This window comes from Podarcis muralis, chromosome 8, assembly GCF_964188315.1.
Source record: "Podarcis muralis chromosome 8, rPodMur119.hap1.1, whole genome shotgun sequence".
Classification (NCBI taxonomy): Eukaryota; Metazoa; Chordata; class Lepidosauria; order Squamata; family Lacertidae; genus Podarcis; species Podarcis muralis.
Genome location: NC_135662.1, coordinates 34,813,590 through 34,830,222, shown reverse-complemented (window position 1 = coordinate 34,830,222; position 16,633 = coordinate 34,813,590). Strand labels below are relative to the sequence as shown.

The window sequence follows — 16,633 nt, the reverse complement described above, 5'->3', positions numbered from 1 at the left end:
CGCTGCACACGGAAACGCCGTTTACCTTCCCGCTAGGTAAGCAGTACCTATTTATCTACTTGCACTTAAGGGTGCTTTTGAACTGCTAGGTGGGCAGGAGCTGGGACCGAAAGACGGGAGCTCACCCCGCCGCGGGGATTCGAACCGCCGACCATGCGATCGGCAAGCCCTAGGCACTGAGGATTTACCCACAGCACCACCTTTAAGAAATTTAGGGGACAATAAAGATTTCCTTACTCACAGGGTTTTAGATATATAAAGAATATAATATAATATAATTGCATGCATCAAACAAATAATTGACAAACAGTGCCTGGTCTTTGATGGCATTACCATTGCTTAGCCTTGACAATTTATTTCAAAAGCTAAAATATCTGGGACAAAATAAAGCCTGTTCTTTAGGAGTAACTGCTTCTCCACTGCCCTCACAAGAATAAGCAGGTTTGTCTCCTTACTACACTACTTAGAGAAATGTGAATTACAGAACATGCTAATCTCCATTTTTCATTTTATAAAGTAAAATACATACACCCATGTGTACTTGCATTATACATTAACTTAGCATTCAGCAGATGCACAATGGCAATTGCTGCCTCAGAAATGCAGGTTCAAAATACAGTAATTTGAATTTGCTGTAATCAAGGCAAGTTTTATTGTTTATTTTGAACTATCAAAAGTTATCCAATTCCTTTGCTCTCTCTCTCTCTCTCTCTCATCCTTTAGGTTTCCATTAACTGATTTTCCAAAATAAAGTACAGAATGGAATAAAGCTGTTCTATTATAGGAAAATCCCATTATACAAAATGCATTTTTATGCAGATCTAAATGTAACATTGAAACAAAAACCTTTATTGACTAGTGTTTTACATTGTTTACTAAACAACACAGCTATAACACAAAAAGAGTCACCTTTCCTTCTCCAAGGAAGCATTTTAGATGTGGGTTCCTCTCGTTTTTTAGTAATATTTTAATGCAGGCTTTCATACAGTTAACACATCTGTTGTGGTTTGCAGTGCTTTGTGAAGCATGGTTGGATGTGCTAGCACCTGTGCCATCCAACATTCTTTCCTCCCACCCACCAGTAAACGGTATACAGCAGGTTTTTAAAAAGTCTTTAGAAGATGCGTGTCCACTTTTAACAGAAACACTTTAAAACTTGCAAAATAAATTGGCAACTAGCATGACAGTAACAGCAATACCCATCATTTCATGAGTCTATCACCCTTTTCTCTCTTCTCCCCAGTTCCTTAGGGTTCTCCATGCTGGACAGCATAATTTAAAGTAGCAAATGGGCTGTTGTAGCCTATTTTTGCAAAACTGACTTAAGTGAACCTCTGAAAATTTTTACCTAAAAATCGGCGGAGCTTCATTGTATCTAGTTGGAAGTGCTCTACAAGTCCATGAAGATTAAACAGGTGGAAGGTTAAGGTGACTAAACTGTTTCCTAAAAAAAACCAAAAAACACAAAATCATCTTTAATGGGAAGCATCAAAAATGTAGACAGGCTAAATGTTTTAAGGCACTCTATTGCATGGGCCTGAAGCAAGTCATTCATACTGCACATGCTTCCAGACCAGCTACAAGGAATCTTACTTACTAGTTTTTGCAAGTAACTGACAGCTAATATTCTATTATCTCTATTATCCACATTACTAGCAAAGCTCTGTGGTATACTACCATCACAGGCTAAGTTACTATAATTATTCCTCCTGATCCACAGAACAACAGTGGTTTCATTCAACATAATGATTAAGAATTTCAAGCACATTTTGTTTCTATTTTTTACTCAGGCAGAATAGTAATTAAAGCTTTAAGATTTAGTGTTTTTACTTCAGGGCAAAACATCTGATCCATCAGCAATGAATTGGGGCTGAGAAAAATCTCTCTAGGTGATGCAAAGTGAACCCATCAGTTTAATAGCATTTGTCAGTTCAGAATTTTATAAAAACACAGATCTCATATAAATGAAATTTCTGTATTGGATAATCTACTCAAATGAATATGAAAATTGTAAAATGTAACACATTTTTTAGATTAAAGGAGGGAGAGGCTCCTTCAAAGAAAGTTTTCGCCAAGGGCTTTAATATAGCATCCCAATGCCATCTGTGCCTCTGGATGCTCAAATAAGAGGGGGGGGGGGTGGAATCTTAAAGCTTCTAAAAGTCTGTAAAAATAAATAAATGGGGGGGGGGTTTAAAAGGGGTATGCATACTCATAAAGGTTGAGAACCACTTTAAAAATTCAGACTTTAAAAAACTCCTTTAAAAAACATAACTTTATCTCATTTCACAGAAACAGAATAAGTGTCTAGCAAATGCTTCTCAGGACAAGTGGTCAAATTTAATAATCAACTACATTCTGTAAAGCTAATCAATGAGAATTCAGTGGGTTTTAATACACATGGTAATATTTTTTACATTAAGAGGAAGAAAATATAAAATATGGTAACCATACCCTACATAAATATTGTCCATTTCAAATATATAGTGTAAAACAGATATTTAAAACTGAATATACTGCCTGTTTCAAGTTGCTTAAGTCACAGGATTTCTTTCTCAGAGAGAAGTTATTTCCAACACTACAAATTTAAGTCCATACAGGATACATGGTAATCAAGGTATAAAGGGCTGAATGTAAGGAATTAGCATATTTTTGTTGAAAATAACAAGGTCATATGGGCTATCCATACCTGAATAATACAGTATCAGTAGAGAGTCTGGGATGTGCACTTAATGTTTGCATGAAACAGCCACTCATTCACAACTTTAAAAAGGAACTTTCTTCAATGAAAAGTAGGAGAAAGGGACTGGCTTAGTGGACAACTGACTTAAAGAGTAATATTTAAAAAACCACTAATCTTACCATTCGTTAACCTGTCAAAAAGGAAAATGTCAAAATTCCAGTTTCCAACTTTTTCTAGCATACACTGAAAGGAAAACAAAAAGGAAGTTTCACAAATAAGTTAAAAGCACTTATCTGAATACATTGCATATCTGATTCACCTTCCTTTCACCCCACAAATCAAGACAGGATACTGAAAATGAACTAGCAAAGATGTAAAAGATGATCAGTAGCATATTTGTAACCACACCACTTATTTCTGTTTCACAAACCCCATAAACTGTCATTCTGCAACTGATCTTGCCTAATGGGTCATAAGTTGCAGCTGGCTGGCTTCTTACAGCCACAATGTTCTCTCATCTGGAAGTTACAATACTATCTTATATGGAAAAAGCATTGATAAACACTCTTTCCTTAAGATACACTGATCACCCAAACATAGCCAAATCTCAGTTTAATAAACAGGGATGTGCAAAAGCTTCATGCACTCCCATGTAGCCCTTTTGCTTCCACTTCACTCCTCCCTTCATTGGGGGACGGGACAAGCTAGAATATGAACCCATGGTTTAAAATTGGCTTCCAGATAGCTCTCAACAGGAAGTATGGTTAACTGTGGCTTCCTAGGCTTCCAGAGAGCTCTCAACAGGAAGTATGGTTAACTGTGGCTTCCTAGCTTGTTCAACTCACACAAAAGGAGAAGCAAAGGGGGCTGTGTGTGAGTACACGAAGCTCGTGCACATATTGGCTTACTAAAAAGATTTCATCACTGGCTCTGAAAATGTTCAGTTTACACACTCCTCCTCCAATCTTCTCATCCACATGAACAAATAAGCTATCACAGAGAATAGTTATATTGTGCCAGATGTGGCAAATCCACTGTAAAGAGTAACAATACCCTAAGACTGATTTAAGCAGCCCCCTGTGGAAACAAGGACCAAACTTGTGCACAAGTCATTATACATATTTGTAAGGTAGAGGTAAAAAGGTAAAGGACCCCTGGATGGTTAAGTCCAGTCAAAGGTGACTATGGGGTGTGGCGCTCATCTCACTTTCAGGCCGAGGGAGGCGGCGTTTGTCCACAGACAGATTTCCAGGTCATGTGGCCAGCATGACTAAACCATTTCTGGTGCAACGGAACACCTTGACGGAAACCAGAGCGCACGGAAAAGCCATTTACCTTCCCGCCGCAGTGGTACCTATTTATCTACTTGCACTGGCTGAGACAGAGCATTACCTCGTTGTGGGATTCGAACCGCCAACCTTCTGATTGGCAAGCCCAAGAGGCTCAGTGGTTTAGACCACAGCACCACCCGCATTCCAATATACATATACATATACCCGCATATAAATATTTATGCACAGAATGAGCACAGCATCATATTGTGCCTGTCGCTCCTGGAGCACATTCACAAACTATACCAGGGCAGGAAGAAAAAGTGGAACAAGTGGCTTTGGACCATAATTTAAGACTTTTCTAGAGCATTGGCAGACATGACTTCTCCCTTACAAACAATACTAAAGAGGAAAACTTCAGTTTACTGTATGTATGATTATCTAGAAATATTTGTTCTTACTCAAGAGGTGTCCAGTTTCTAAAACCACTAATGAAGTGAAAAAGAAGGGGGAATATCTGAGGGAAATAATGTTAGTTCTAGAGAACAAAAAGAGGCAGACTGAATAAGGTATTGCCAATTATAACACAACTAAATGCAAACATATAATGAAGTTTCAGCATTTGACTTAGTTATCCATTTAGGTTTTATACTTCATTGCCTTTTAAGACATTTTGGCCAAGTCTAGTACAGTATCTACTATAATTTCTAAAACAATACACACTCAGCTTACCATCACAGTGAATGAATTTTCTGAGCTATTCAAACTATTTCCTGTTACCAACTGTAGTAATCTTACTATTGATTATTCTCATACCCTCATTTTTATTTTTGCTTTATTTACTTCTATGGAGGATAAATGTAAGTCCAAAAGTATTTCGTACATGCAATACATGGTCACTTACAGATCTTAACACACATCAATATTTTTTTCATGGCAAAGTTATATGGTAGTTTCAAAAACAGACCTTAGCTTGTCCATTATAATCATCATCTAAAATGTTTGAAGAATTTGGAAGAGTGATACCACGGAAGAAACGGGAAGATCTCAAGTACCGCTGGAAACTCAGTAACCTTCGTATATTTCTTGCAGACACAGAAACATCAATTTCAGAATTTGCTGAGGGGGGAAATAAAGAGCCTTAAATGCATGATGAATCTATAAAACATTAAAAAATAGATCTATAAGAACAGCATTCAGTTCAAGCATTGTGTTCTGCACCGTGATCACACAGGTTAACCCTAACCTCAGCATATTTGTAAATAGAAGCATGGTAACCTAAAACAGTACTGCACATTTAGGGTTACTGCTATCAAAGTCAACCACTAACAGAAGAGAGGAGACTTTTTTTTGCCATTTCCCTTTCACTATAGCACACCCACCCCACCAGTACTTCTCCCTGCTATTCTGGAGGATTCACAGAACAGTTCCAGAAAGTGCAAGCACCAGCAAAAAAAGTGTAGGAAGGGAATGGTGAAAAGCATGGTCCCCCTTCTGTTACAGGATGCTGGGAACATGTTTTCCATAAACGGAGCTTCATTCAGGGGATCTTAGGATCCAACTCTTGAATTCCAAACACACCAAAGCTATTGGAAAACTTGTTAGGCTTGTAATGGCTATCCTTATACTACAATTATCATATAATTGCAACTAAACTGTTAATGTGGATTTACAAAACCCAATCCCCTGTTAAAATCAGTTTCAAGATTAAATTAGCAAATCACTACTGTGGTATATCTGATGTATTATAGTTTGATGTATTATAGTGAATAAATTCTTGAGATCTGCATCAGACATAACACTACCAAAAAGTAAAATACACTGGGAAGGTTTGGTTCTGAAATGAATCTTAGGATTATGCACAGGTTAAATCTAAAACAGTTAAGCATCACTAAACATTAACAGTAAACTGAGATGGAGAGTGATGGGAGTGAGGAACTAACACATAAAGAGGTGGGTAGGAAAGGGAGTTAACAATCCCATACCTGCTCCCAGTCTCAAGGTGCTGTTTCATTTGCACCAAGCAGAAAGCACCTATTTCCAAAGTGTACTTTTCATTCTACTGTTTGTTCCTGCTATGGTCTCTTACAAGCACTACAGCCACTCCCCAACAAAGAGCATCCCTAATATTCATGGAGTTATCAGACAATTTGGTCAGGAAAACAACTGTTCTGCTTCATCTTTTACTAGTACACTCTGTCCCCCTCTCTGCCATGAGAGTCACTGCAAGTCACCTCCTTCCTGGGCCTCTCAAGACTGTATGAGAAACTCCAGCCCATCCTACAGGAGATCACATTGTGGCTTACCCAAACACCAGAATCTTCTCTTCTAGGATCTGGATTCCAACAGAACAAGGGGTGTCCCACATTACCTGAATAGCATGGGAAGAGGCCACCCTCCAAAAAGCTAGCATGAAAAGTGAACTAAGGTATTTCCTGCTTTCTCTGAACTAAAATCTTATACTGTAGTTACAGGTAGGTAGCCGTGTTGGTCTGCTGTAGTCGAAACAAAATAAAAAAAATCCTTCCAGTTGGACCTTAGAGACCAACTAAGTTTGTTATTGGTATGAGCTTTTGTGTGCCTGCACACTTCTTCAGATACCTTTCGTGCGTGCACACAAAGCTCATACCTGTAACAAACTTAGTTGGTCTCTAAGGTGCTACTGGAAGGAATTTTTTAATTTTGTTTCGACTACAGCAGACCAACACGGCTACCTACCTGTAACTACAGTATAAGGAATTATCTTATACTGTACAATTCTCCAATATGAAACAAATACAGACTTCAGAATAAAAACAGAATTTCTTAAATTCACTAACTCAAGGGTGTACAGAAGGCAGAATGAGGATATCTCAGGGTGATTTGCAGTAGATCATCTTTTTTTGTTTACTCCCAATTGTTTAACAATTTCAACAAAACAACTTTCCCATCTAAATCATGATGCTGAAATAAAGCTAAAAGAAAGCCTTTTGTGTGGAAGGACCATGAGCTCAGTTCAGTTTTGTAGTGGAATGAATTCCTAGGCTTTGAATGGACTCAGAGGCACAATGTTATTTAATTCAACTATATATCTTTTGTACTTGGCTTGGGGTTTTAGTAAAAAAGAAACCAAAGAAGAGCCAACACAGCTGAGGTTTCTCCACCTCTGCAATGGTCTGCACTACAGGTTTACTTACTAGAAGGCTCGCCTGGCAGCTTCATCTTTAGGGGCAGACGAAAACGTTTCTCTATATCCAGGCGTTTAGTTCATTAACCTTCTATGGCCTTTTAAATGTGCCTGTGGGAAGGGTTTGTTTACATTTTTGTTCTTGCTTTTATTATGTATTTTGTGTTCTCATTTTGTGGTTTTATGTTGTAAACTGCCCTGTGGGTTTTATTGTGTTTTCAGTTTGTGAACTATTAATAATGGATCAAGTTTGTTAAATTCAAGGTTCTTTCGTCTGCTTCCTTCAGTGGAATAAAAATGTTAATTATGTGGTGAACATCAAATCCTCTAAGACAGCTACACTTCATAGTGTGAAAAGCAAATTCTGAAATCCATTTTGTTTTTATCATTCCCAAAATAAAAGAAGAATTTACAGTGGTGCCTCGCAAGACGAAAATAATCCGTTCTGAGAGTCTCTTCGTCTAGCTGTTTTTTCGTCTTGCAAAGCAACCCTATTAGCGGCTTAGCGGATTAGCGCTATTAGCGGTTTAGCGGCTTAGCGGCTATTAAAGGCTTAGCGGCTTAGCGGCTAAAAGGCTATTAGCGGCTTAGAAAAAAGGGGGGAGCGGGGAAAAATCGCAAGACTCGCAAGACGTTTTCGTCTTGCGAAGCAAGCCCATAGGGAAAATCGTCTTGCGAAGCAACTCAAAAACGGAAAACCCTTTCGTCTAGCGGGTTTTTCGTCTTGCGAGGCATTCGTCTTGCGGGGCACCACTGTACAGTATAACCCTACCCACCCTACCAAGTTTACACATGAAACATTAATTTTAGCTAATCAAAAATAGTACACAGCAGTTTGGAAACCTTACACATGCTCCTAGTAACATACTAAAAAGTGAATTTCAACACTCTTCATTGCTAATAAGACACATTGTTCTTACAACCTTTCATCTTCCCCAGGCTCTCTTTTTACAAGGCAATGTCTTGACATTTCCACAGGATTTTAAATCTTTCACCTCTACTTAAAGATCCCATGATCCTGATCAGAGATAAAAACCAGTCAGTCTGTTTTTTTATCGGAACCTAAGGTTTGAAAAGTTCTCTTCCATTCATTCTAGAACAAGTTTTTAAAAGATCTACACAAATGAAATAATGAGTCTGTGTCTGTCCATAATAACACCAAAGCAGCACTGATTATTTGGGAGTGTATCCAAGTGAAAAATTATTACACAAGAAGCATGCAAACTGGAGAAAACAGGGAAAGAACACATTATTGTTTTAAAAATAAACACCATCAGCCCAAATGAAATAAGTCACTCAAACAGGAGGAAGAAAAGGAAAGTAGAGAAATATGGGAAAGCATATAAAAAGGTAAATATAGTAAGCCCACAACTTATGCAGGGCATATGTTTTGTAGATTGCACCTAAAGTCAAAGTTGCACATAATCAAAACACATTGGGTTTAATGGAGGGCGGGACTGCCAAAGTCTTTTTTCCTGGACAACTCCCCTCTTCCCAACCCCTTTTTTAATTTTTTTCCATTGCCAAGCAAGCTGAATGTGTACAAGTTAAATGTGCATAAGTTGTGAGCATACTGTATATCTCAAGATAACCATTTTTGAATTTTAATATACAATAGGTTGAGCTTTAAAATTATAAATTCCACACACTCATATCTCTATGCTCCAACTCAACTAATGTTTCAATGATCAAAAGCACCCTTTACAAACTTAAGTCTGTTTACACACTATTATACACCAACATGCTGCTGCTGTTGTTTACACCAATTCATAAGCTGTAAAATTGAGCTCAGGGTCTGAATTCAAAACCTGATTGGGAGAAAAATGAAGCTTTGTGCTCCTTCCATTCACATTCATGAGGAATTTTTAAAAATAGTTTCAACTTTTCCTGTTTTGATAGAAATGAATGAAATTTGCAGACCTATTATCCATCTTGAGCGGATAGCACCAGCTGAATTTCTAAGAGGTTCATGGATTTTCTCTGCTGGGCACCTTTAAAATGTGATACTGCCTCCTCCCCCCCCCCAAAGGAATAGTATTTTTATTTAGAGGGATAACTGAAAGAAATAAGCAGGCATCATTGCCAGTTCTGAGGGAATGAATTCACTGCACTGGATAGCTGCAATAGTTTTCCTGCAACGAAACCTTAACAATTTGAGGTTGGGTAAAACAGATTTACTTAATTTCCCCCCATTGCTTCGTGAGGAACTGTATTAAAATGTAACATACATGGAAAGAGGAACCCCAGTGTAAGAACCTAGCCTAATTATCAACAAATAGATCTAGGGGGTTTTGTACTAGTTGCCTTTAAAGTTGATTTCTGGGAGGGGAGATTTGCTTTCTCCCCTATGTCATACATTATAGAGGTGCCCAAGGAAAGTAATTGCAAAATTTCAAAAAGAAGAGCGCAGAGGCTAGGAAGTTCTGATTAATGAAAAATGCAGCTACATGCTTGTGCAAGGACTTTGGCCTGCACAAAGGAACTTCCCCTTCCTCTCCTCTCCCTGCATGCCCCCTTAAATGCATGCATTTCCTCCAATCCTTCTGAGCCGATTTTTGGAGGACCAGGGGAGAGGGTAGAAGATGAAAGGGAAGGGAAGTTATGTCACACGTAGAAATCCTTGCACTAGATGTATCAGTTGGATTCTGCCCATAGAAAGTGCAATGTTAATTTGACAGGAGTGAATGTGTGGACACAGAGAAATGGATGCTGATTGTGTTCCAAGCAAGCACCCCCAAAACAACAATTACAGAACAGGAAATAGAAGAACAAAGTGATAAATTACTTTAACATTCCTTCCCCAAAGCATTGTGATTGAAGCACCCTGGTAAAATCATTCTCTTTGATCAGAATCAAGACCCATCAGCCACAAAGGAGTTCTTCCTCCCTCCCACCCAAGTACGCACGCCTTTCCTTTAATGGCAAGCTTCAGGAGAAATGTTTCCATCTTTGCAGACACACTGTCTGCAGCAACCACATCTCTGAAGCACTTTGGAACGCCCTGCTTTGGTCTAGGACACTTCAGAGATATCCTGCTTGATTTAGACAAGCCCTAAGTATGTCTTAAGCAGCCCCATTATTAATTTGTCCAAATGTTTTGAACACTCCTAGCACAAATACCATAATCTGGGATTGGCATTTAAAAGAAGGAGCATACATCAATGATAAAGCACATGCTTGGCACATAAAAAGTCAGAGTTTTAATTCTCAACACCTCCATGTGGGCCTCTCTGAAATCCTGGAGAGCTGCTTCCAAATACAACAATACTGACCTAAACGGGCCAACAGTATGATTCAACATAAGGCAGCCTCCTAAGATTTACCGTAGCTAACAAAACCTGCACCCTAATAATAATGCACTGGAGTAGAGACAAACAACAGCAACTGCTAAGCACTCTTCCTTTGCATGCTTTGGCTGCTCACTTCAATTCACCTGTCTTGCTTTGTGTAGGGGAGTGAGCAGTGTGGGAATGTAAGAGGAGAACCCTGAGAAACCCTCTATTGCTGTTTACGCTGAGGAAGAAATTAGAAAGCCCTCTGCTTGTGTCTCAATTTTTAGAGATAAATTCTCCATCTGTTCAGTTCAAAATTAAAAATTAGCAGACGACCAGGGAACAAGAATATTACCTCTATGGAACAGAACACGTTTTTAATTGAATATGCAGTTCATCGTAAGATTAAAACTTTGCTCATCACTTGTTACAGAAGGAAACTGGTATTTCATATGTCAATTCTGTTTGGAAAAGGTAAGCCTTTTTTTAAAAAAAAAAAAAGATGAGGGCATGGGACTTTTAAAAAGTACTTTATTGGAATTTAAGATACTTCTGTGACTATAAACACAAGTTGAATGCTACAAACTTCAAGTTCTGGAAAACAGTGTCTGGTCCTGTCGCCACAACTGTGACAAAAGTCCAGCATGAGGTTCCTAAAGATACAGGAAACCAGAGCAAGAAGATTCCAGACCATCAGCTGTCCAATATTTTCTTGAAGATCTTCAGCAAGGCAAAACCCACTATGTCTCTAGTTAATTGGTTCCATTGTCAATAAGTTTATCCTACTATTCAACCAAAATCTTAACTCCTGTATATTAAGCCCATTACATCTACTCCTGCCCACTGAAGCAGCACCGAGTATTTGCCCTTTACTATGCAACAGCCCTTCAGACAAGTGTTATCATGTCAACTCACAAATTGATTCAATATTGCTCTTCCACTTTATTTATTTCAAATACTGATAGCCCACCATGCACCACATGATCTCCAGAAAGGGGTAGAGAACGACAAACACGTATAAAATCAGTGTTCATTTACAATAAATAAAATTAAATAAACCATCAAACAACGTACATCAGCTGAAAGTTACAGCTACACATTAAAGGCATCTTTATCAAAGGCTGAGGTGAACAACCATGTTTTAAACTGGCACCACCAGGAAGAAGGCCCTCTCTTACATCACTGCATAATATATAATACCTGGTGGTGGGGATGCTAAGAAGGGCCTTCATGGCAGACGTTAACATCCAGGACAGGACTATACATGGAGAGGCACTCTTCCAAGTAGTTAGACCCCAAGTTATTCACAGTTTGGCATCCCAGCTTCTCGCATACCCTCCATCAGATAATTGGAATGCAAAGACAGTAATGACCTGACTGTTTCAAGCTTTTCTGGACTCCAACTCAAAAGTTTAAATTTTCTGCTTTGCACATTGCTGAGTTTCATTTGCAATTTATACTTTTGTATTACTTTTTATTTAGCTTTTATAAAATGTTACTAATTGTTATATCAACAGAAACAACTTAGAGGTTATTGTTATATTAAGTGGCATAAGCATTTTATAAATAAAGCTTTACACACAGAATGTGTGGGAGATCAGGTGGATGTTTTTGCAAATTTATATAAGCCTTTAAGAGTATCCCTTGGAAGAAAAACATCTCAGGCATAATGCTGCTTCTTTATACAATGTCCAGCTGAAGCCAAGCCAAGTCTTCTCAGAAACATCAACATTAGGAAGCAGCTTTCAGACCAAACTAAACATTTTAAAATATTTATGGAATATGGATGAATCTTCATTTTGAAGATAAGAAAATTAATAAAATAATTTCTCAAATAAGAAATATATATGTGCAAAGTTAGTGTTTGGTGTAGGATTGCCCAAGAGGGAAACTATGGGGATAACTGCATCTGAAAAAATTGCTTTAAATGTCTTACCAAGGCCTATCAAGTACCGTTCTATTGTTGTGCTACTACTTATGGATAGTGAATGATTTCTCTTTCTGAAGAAACTTGTCAATGTTATTCTCAAACCTTCATGCCAAAGAACAAATATCTCCACTTCCATCTAAAGATAATGGTTGCTTAAACAAAATTATTCATTCTTTGTCATGATATCTTTCAGTTCTTAACTTTAGGGAGAGGGGAGAGAGAAGAATTGTTATTTTGCAATTTAAACTACTTTCTCTTCTTTTATTCAATACATTTATATACAGTTTAATTATGTGAATTTCTAAGTGGTGTACATAAAACAATCAACAAAAAATGGGAAAATAAAATAAAAATTTAACACCTGACATTGTAGATGAAGACTCCATGCACTGCAGTTAGGTTCAGCTCTGTTTTTTGAGTATTTATTGAAACAGGCTTCATGCTGCAGAAAAAATAGCTAAGCTAAACTTCAGGAAACCTGAATTACTGGGAGCAAGATTCTGCTAGAAACCAAAAGCTGCACTGCTGAGAAGTTTTACCATTGGAATTTTCAATTAAACAAGAAAGCTCTACCAAATGAATTACAACAGCATAGGCAATGGATTGAATACAGACTTGCCCCTCCATAGAGGGCTCATTCTATTCACAAAAGCAAGTCTGATCCAAGAGAGGTGAAGGGGAGACAATTAACAATTTCACCTTCCCCCATGTCATCTCCCATGTTGTTTTGAAGGATTCCCCCTTACCAGAGCAGATTTTCAGAGGAAATTTTCAGGGGAGGCAGCAGGGGGAAATTAGAAAAAGTCAATATCTTCCAACAGTGTCCAGTTAGCTGAGTAATTGCATCTCTGGAATCCAACCTACTTTTAATATTCAGCATGCATAGCTACATAAGAATTTTCTTCTATCAGTCATACCGAGAGAAGTTATTGCACAGGTATTGTTGGTGTATTGGTGACATACTTGGGAATAAGAATATGAAACAGACCAGCTTCATATCAAGCTGACTGCTTAGCACCCTGGAGAATATGGACCTGTTATTCATTAATTTAAAAGAAACAGTTTCTTTTCACCTCTGTAGCACATGGAGATATATATATATATATATATATATTTGCTTTATACACACACACACACACACACACACACACACACACACACACACTGTGTAAATTCTTAATTTCTCCAAACAGATACTATTTGCAGGGAAATGAAAAAAATTATGTAAATTTCCATTTTAAATCAGCCATCAATTATTTGAAGCCCCACAGCCAAACACAAATGGAACCCTTTATTACTGTTCTGCTATTATTTAAATACTTACAGTGAAAAATACGGAAATCAATGTATGGATGAGAACCTCTTCTCTCTGTTTCAAATCCTGCCCGACTTCTTACTCGTACATCTCCTAGAAATAGGGTCAAAAGTGAAATACACCGTGTCCAAGAGCTACAGAGAAAATTGCAACCAAGCACAGTTGCAAGGTGTAGACGTTTCTGTATGTAGTGTAACAGTCATACAGTGAACCTACTAAATGCCCTGATCAATGCCTTTTTTTTTTAAAGATGATAGTTCAAAACAAAGTCTTTAAAATCTTTCAAACATGCAATTGCATGCTCTCCATAAAATTTTCCTACCTCATCAAATCTAGCCATAAGTACATAGATGAAGTTGCATCTGCTATGCTTTATCACCATAATGAGGTGAAAATAACTAAACGAGAACACAGAATTTTATTTTGCTTCTTGCTACAACTGAACAGCTCACGGTATTATCCAGTTTGGAAATAGCAGCAAACCATGTTATGTGAACTAGCCTTTGACCAACACACTCACTCCTACCCCAACTTCCTCATTTGTTTTAAATTTTAATTTGGCTTGCACAAATCATAGTTTGATCAGTTCAGCCATAATGGCAAATTATTATTTGCTTTGACAAGGGAAGTTGGGGAGGGTCTATGTGAGCTTAGCGCTGTCAACATAAAAAAGCCTCAAATTACAATCTTTGAGTCAAATGTGCCCCAATAAAACCATATTAAGCATGACACCATTTGCAAGCTAAAGTACGCCTTCATTGAGAACTTTATTTTCAGTATAAAAAAAAACCTGCTGATAAATTATCAGGGTCAACAATACCCCACAACTCAAAGCACATAAAGCTACAAGAACAGTTTGTAGGATCTAACTGACCCCCCAGTTTTTTAAACATAAAACATATTGCGCTATTAACATACATATTATAACAGTTACACAAGTATAACTGTGCAATAATCATGAGTTGTGAATTACCTGCAACAACAAATCTTACAGACCTTGCAACCATAGCACACATTACTCAAGCAGCACATTTCACAACTGCATGAGTAGAACAGACAAAATGGTTACATGAAGCACATTGTTGCTGCAATTTTCTGTTGTTGCATTAACAACAGAGGCAATAGCTTCCTCTTTTATGCTGTCCTGGTGGAAGGCCCTACCAATTCTGGAGCTTCCTCTCTTGACATCTCAGGCAATATGACTATGTTTCTGTATTCATCTCAGAGTGCAGTATAACCAACTCCAAACTCACTCCATTGTGGCTGTTAGCTTCTAAACAGTACTGGCATTTAAACAGATAATGTCTACTACATTTGATAAAATACATTAGTGGCCCCCATTTCATTAAGTGTTTTAATGTGGTATAGAGACTCATCACTTCACTTTCATTATAATGAAAGAAATGATCTCAAGCATTTTTGTTATAATGATGATCTCAGGCTTGAACTTGTGGCCTAAGATTGCTGCAACATTCTGCATTAAAGCAAGGGTGAATAATCTAATCTGCACAGAGGGTCAAATTCAGAACTGGCCAACACTCTACAGGCTATTCTGACTGGTGGGCAGGATTGCTCAGCTGTCAATTACCTGACATTATATATCAGCTGATTCAAAATTCAACTAGTCAGAGCAGAAAAAAGCTTATCTTTTATCTTAGTGCTAAGATTTAGGGTAAGAGAAATGCTGTTTACGCTTTGACCCTGGCAGACCTATTTAGGCCTATGAGCCAAAACTTCACTACAGCATTAAAAAAAAAAAAGGAAGAATATTCTTCTTTCTCTGACATGTAACTTACCAGTATCAAATCTCCTTAAGAACCAAAAATGCTAGTTGGTATTGATATTCCAGAATTTATCAGTAAAGAATCTTGAGGGAATTTCTTGTCAGTCTCCCTCCCTGCAACGGGCCACAGTTTTCCTTAGTTTATCCACTGGCTAGTGGCACATTAATGACAAAGTCAGCAGCTGTTACATTCCATTCTCCGCAAATGTGTTCATTTCTTAGCCACTGCCTGGTGTATGTTTTTAGCTGCTAGAGCTGGCTGGTTATAAAAATACCTGAAGAAACCTTCAACAACATATTTTGGAAATTTATTCCTATAGGAGTAAAGGGTTCACCTAAAGTCCATTGATTATAATTATGAAAATATTGTTTTCAAATAACCAATTTTCTCTTTTCTTAAAAAATATGAAAAAAGCAAATTCTGGGCTAAGCATCTGTAGTTATGTTTGTCTGCATCCACTACAGAAATCTGCTTGCACAGCAGGTCTTCTGGTTTCTCTTATCCCCATATTCCAGCACCCCACAAGCCCTCAAAATCTGCTCCAACAGGTTTCCTAAATCACTGGGGCAGATGAGAGGGACTATAGGGGAAGGACAAGTAGTAGTCTAATGGTGTGAGCAGGCATAACACTGGATCCCATCCATGAAAAGAAATTAATAAACTGAGCAGCATTTTGCAGGGACACTTCAATCCCTAGGATTTTAAGTGCATGTATTTTTAAGTTCTGTCAGTCACCACAATACAGTGGTACCTCTGGTTACGAACTTAATTCGTTCCAGAGGTCCATTCTTTATCCGAAGCCATTCTTAACCTGAGGTACCACTTTAGCTAATGGGGCCTCCTGCTGCCGCTGCGCCGCCATGCAATTTCTGTTCTCATCCTGGGGCAAAGTTCTTAACTCGAGGTACTATTTTTGGGTTAGCGGAGTCTGTAACCCGAAGTGTTTGTAACTTGAGGTGTTTGTAACCCGAGATACCACTGTAGTGGTAAAACTGACCCCACATGCTTTTATAATCATAATAAAAAATCTGTATTTCACTTGATTCAAGGTATGGGGGCACTGAAACACCACATGGAAATCAAAATGTCATAATGGCCAAGGAGTATCTGGAACTGGAGTTGTGAGTCATTTACATAAACATTTTATGAACTTTTAGCACTGTGCATTTGACCCCGTCTATTGATTGAGGTTTAAGGCTTGCTCATGTTATG

The 16,633-nt window shown here is 38.0% G+C and overlaps 1 protein-coding gene across 2 annotated transcripts in view; it reads right to left on the bottom strand.

The window, feature by feature from the left end:
• The window catches only part of PDE7A (phosphodiesterase 7A), a 51,008-nt gene that overhangs the window by 10,930 nt on the left and 23,445 nt on the right, over positions 1-16,633 (bottom strand). The window contains exons 3-6 of one of the 2 annotated variants that reach the window (XM_077932966.1): positions 13,647-13,730; positions 4,922-5,073; positions 2,863-2,926; positions 1,349-1,444 (exon numbers count right to left, since the gene is read on the bottom strand). In XM_077932966.1, the coding sequence (XP_077789092.1) occupies positions 1,349-1,444; positions 2,863-2,926; positions 4,922-5,073; positions 13,647-13,730 (396 nt within the window). The remainder of the gene's footprint in view (positions 1-1,348; positions 1,445-2,862; positions 2,927-4,921; positions 5,074-13,646; positions 13,731-16,633) is intronic. The other variant, XM_077932967.1, reaches the window with a different exon arrangement.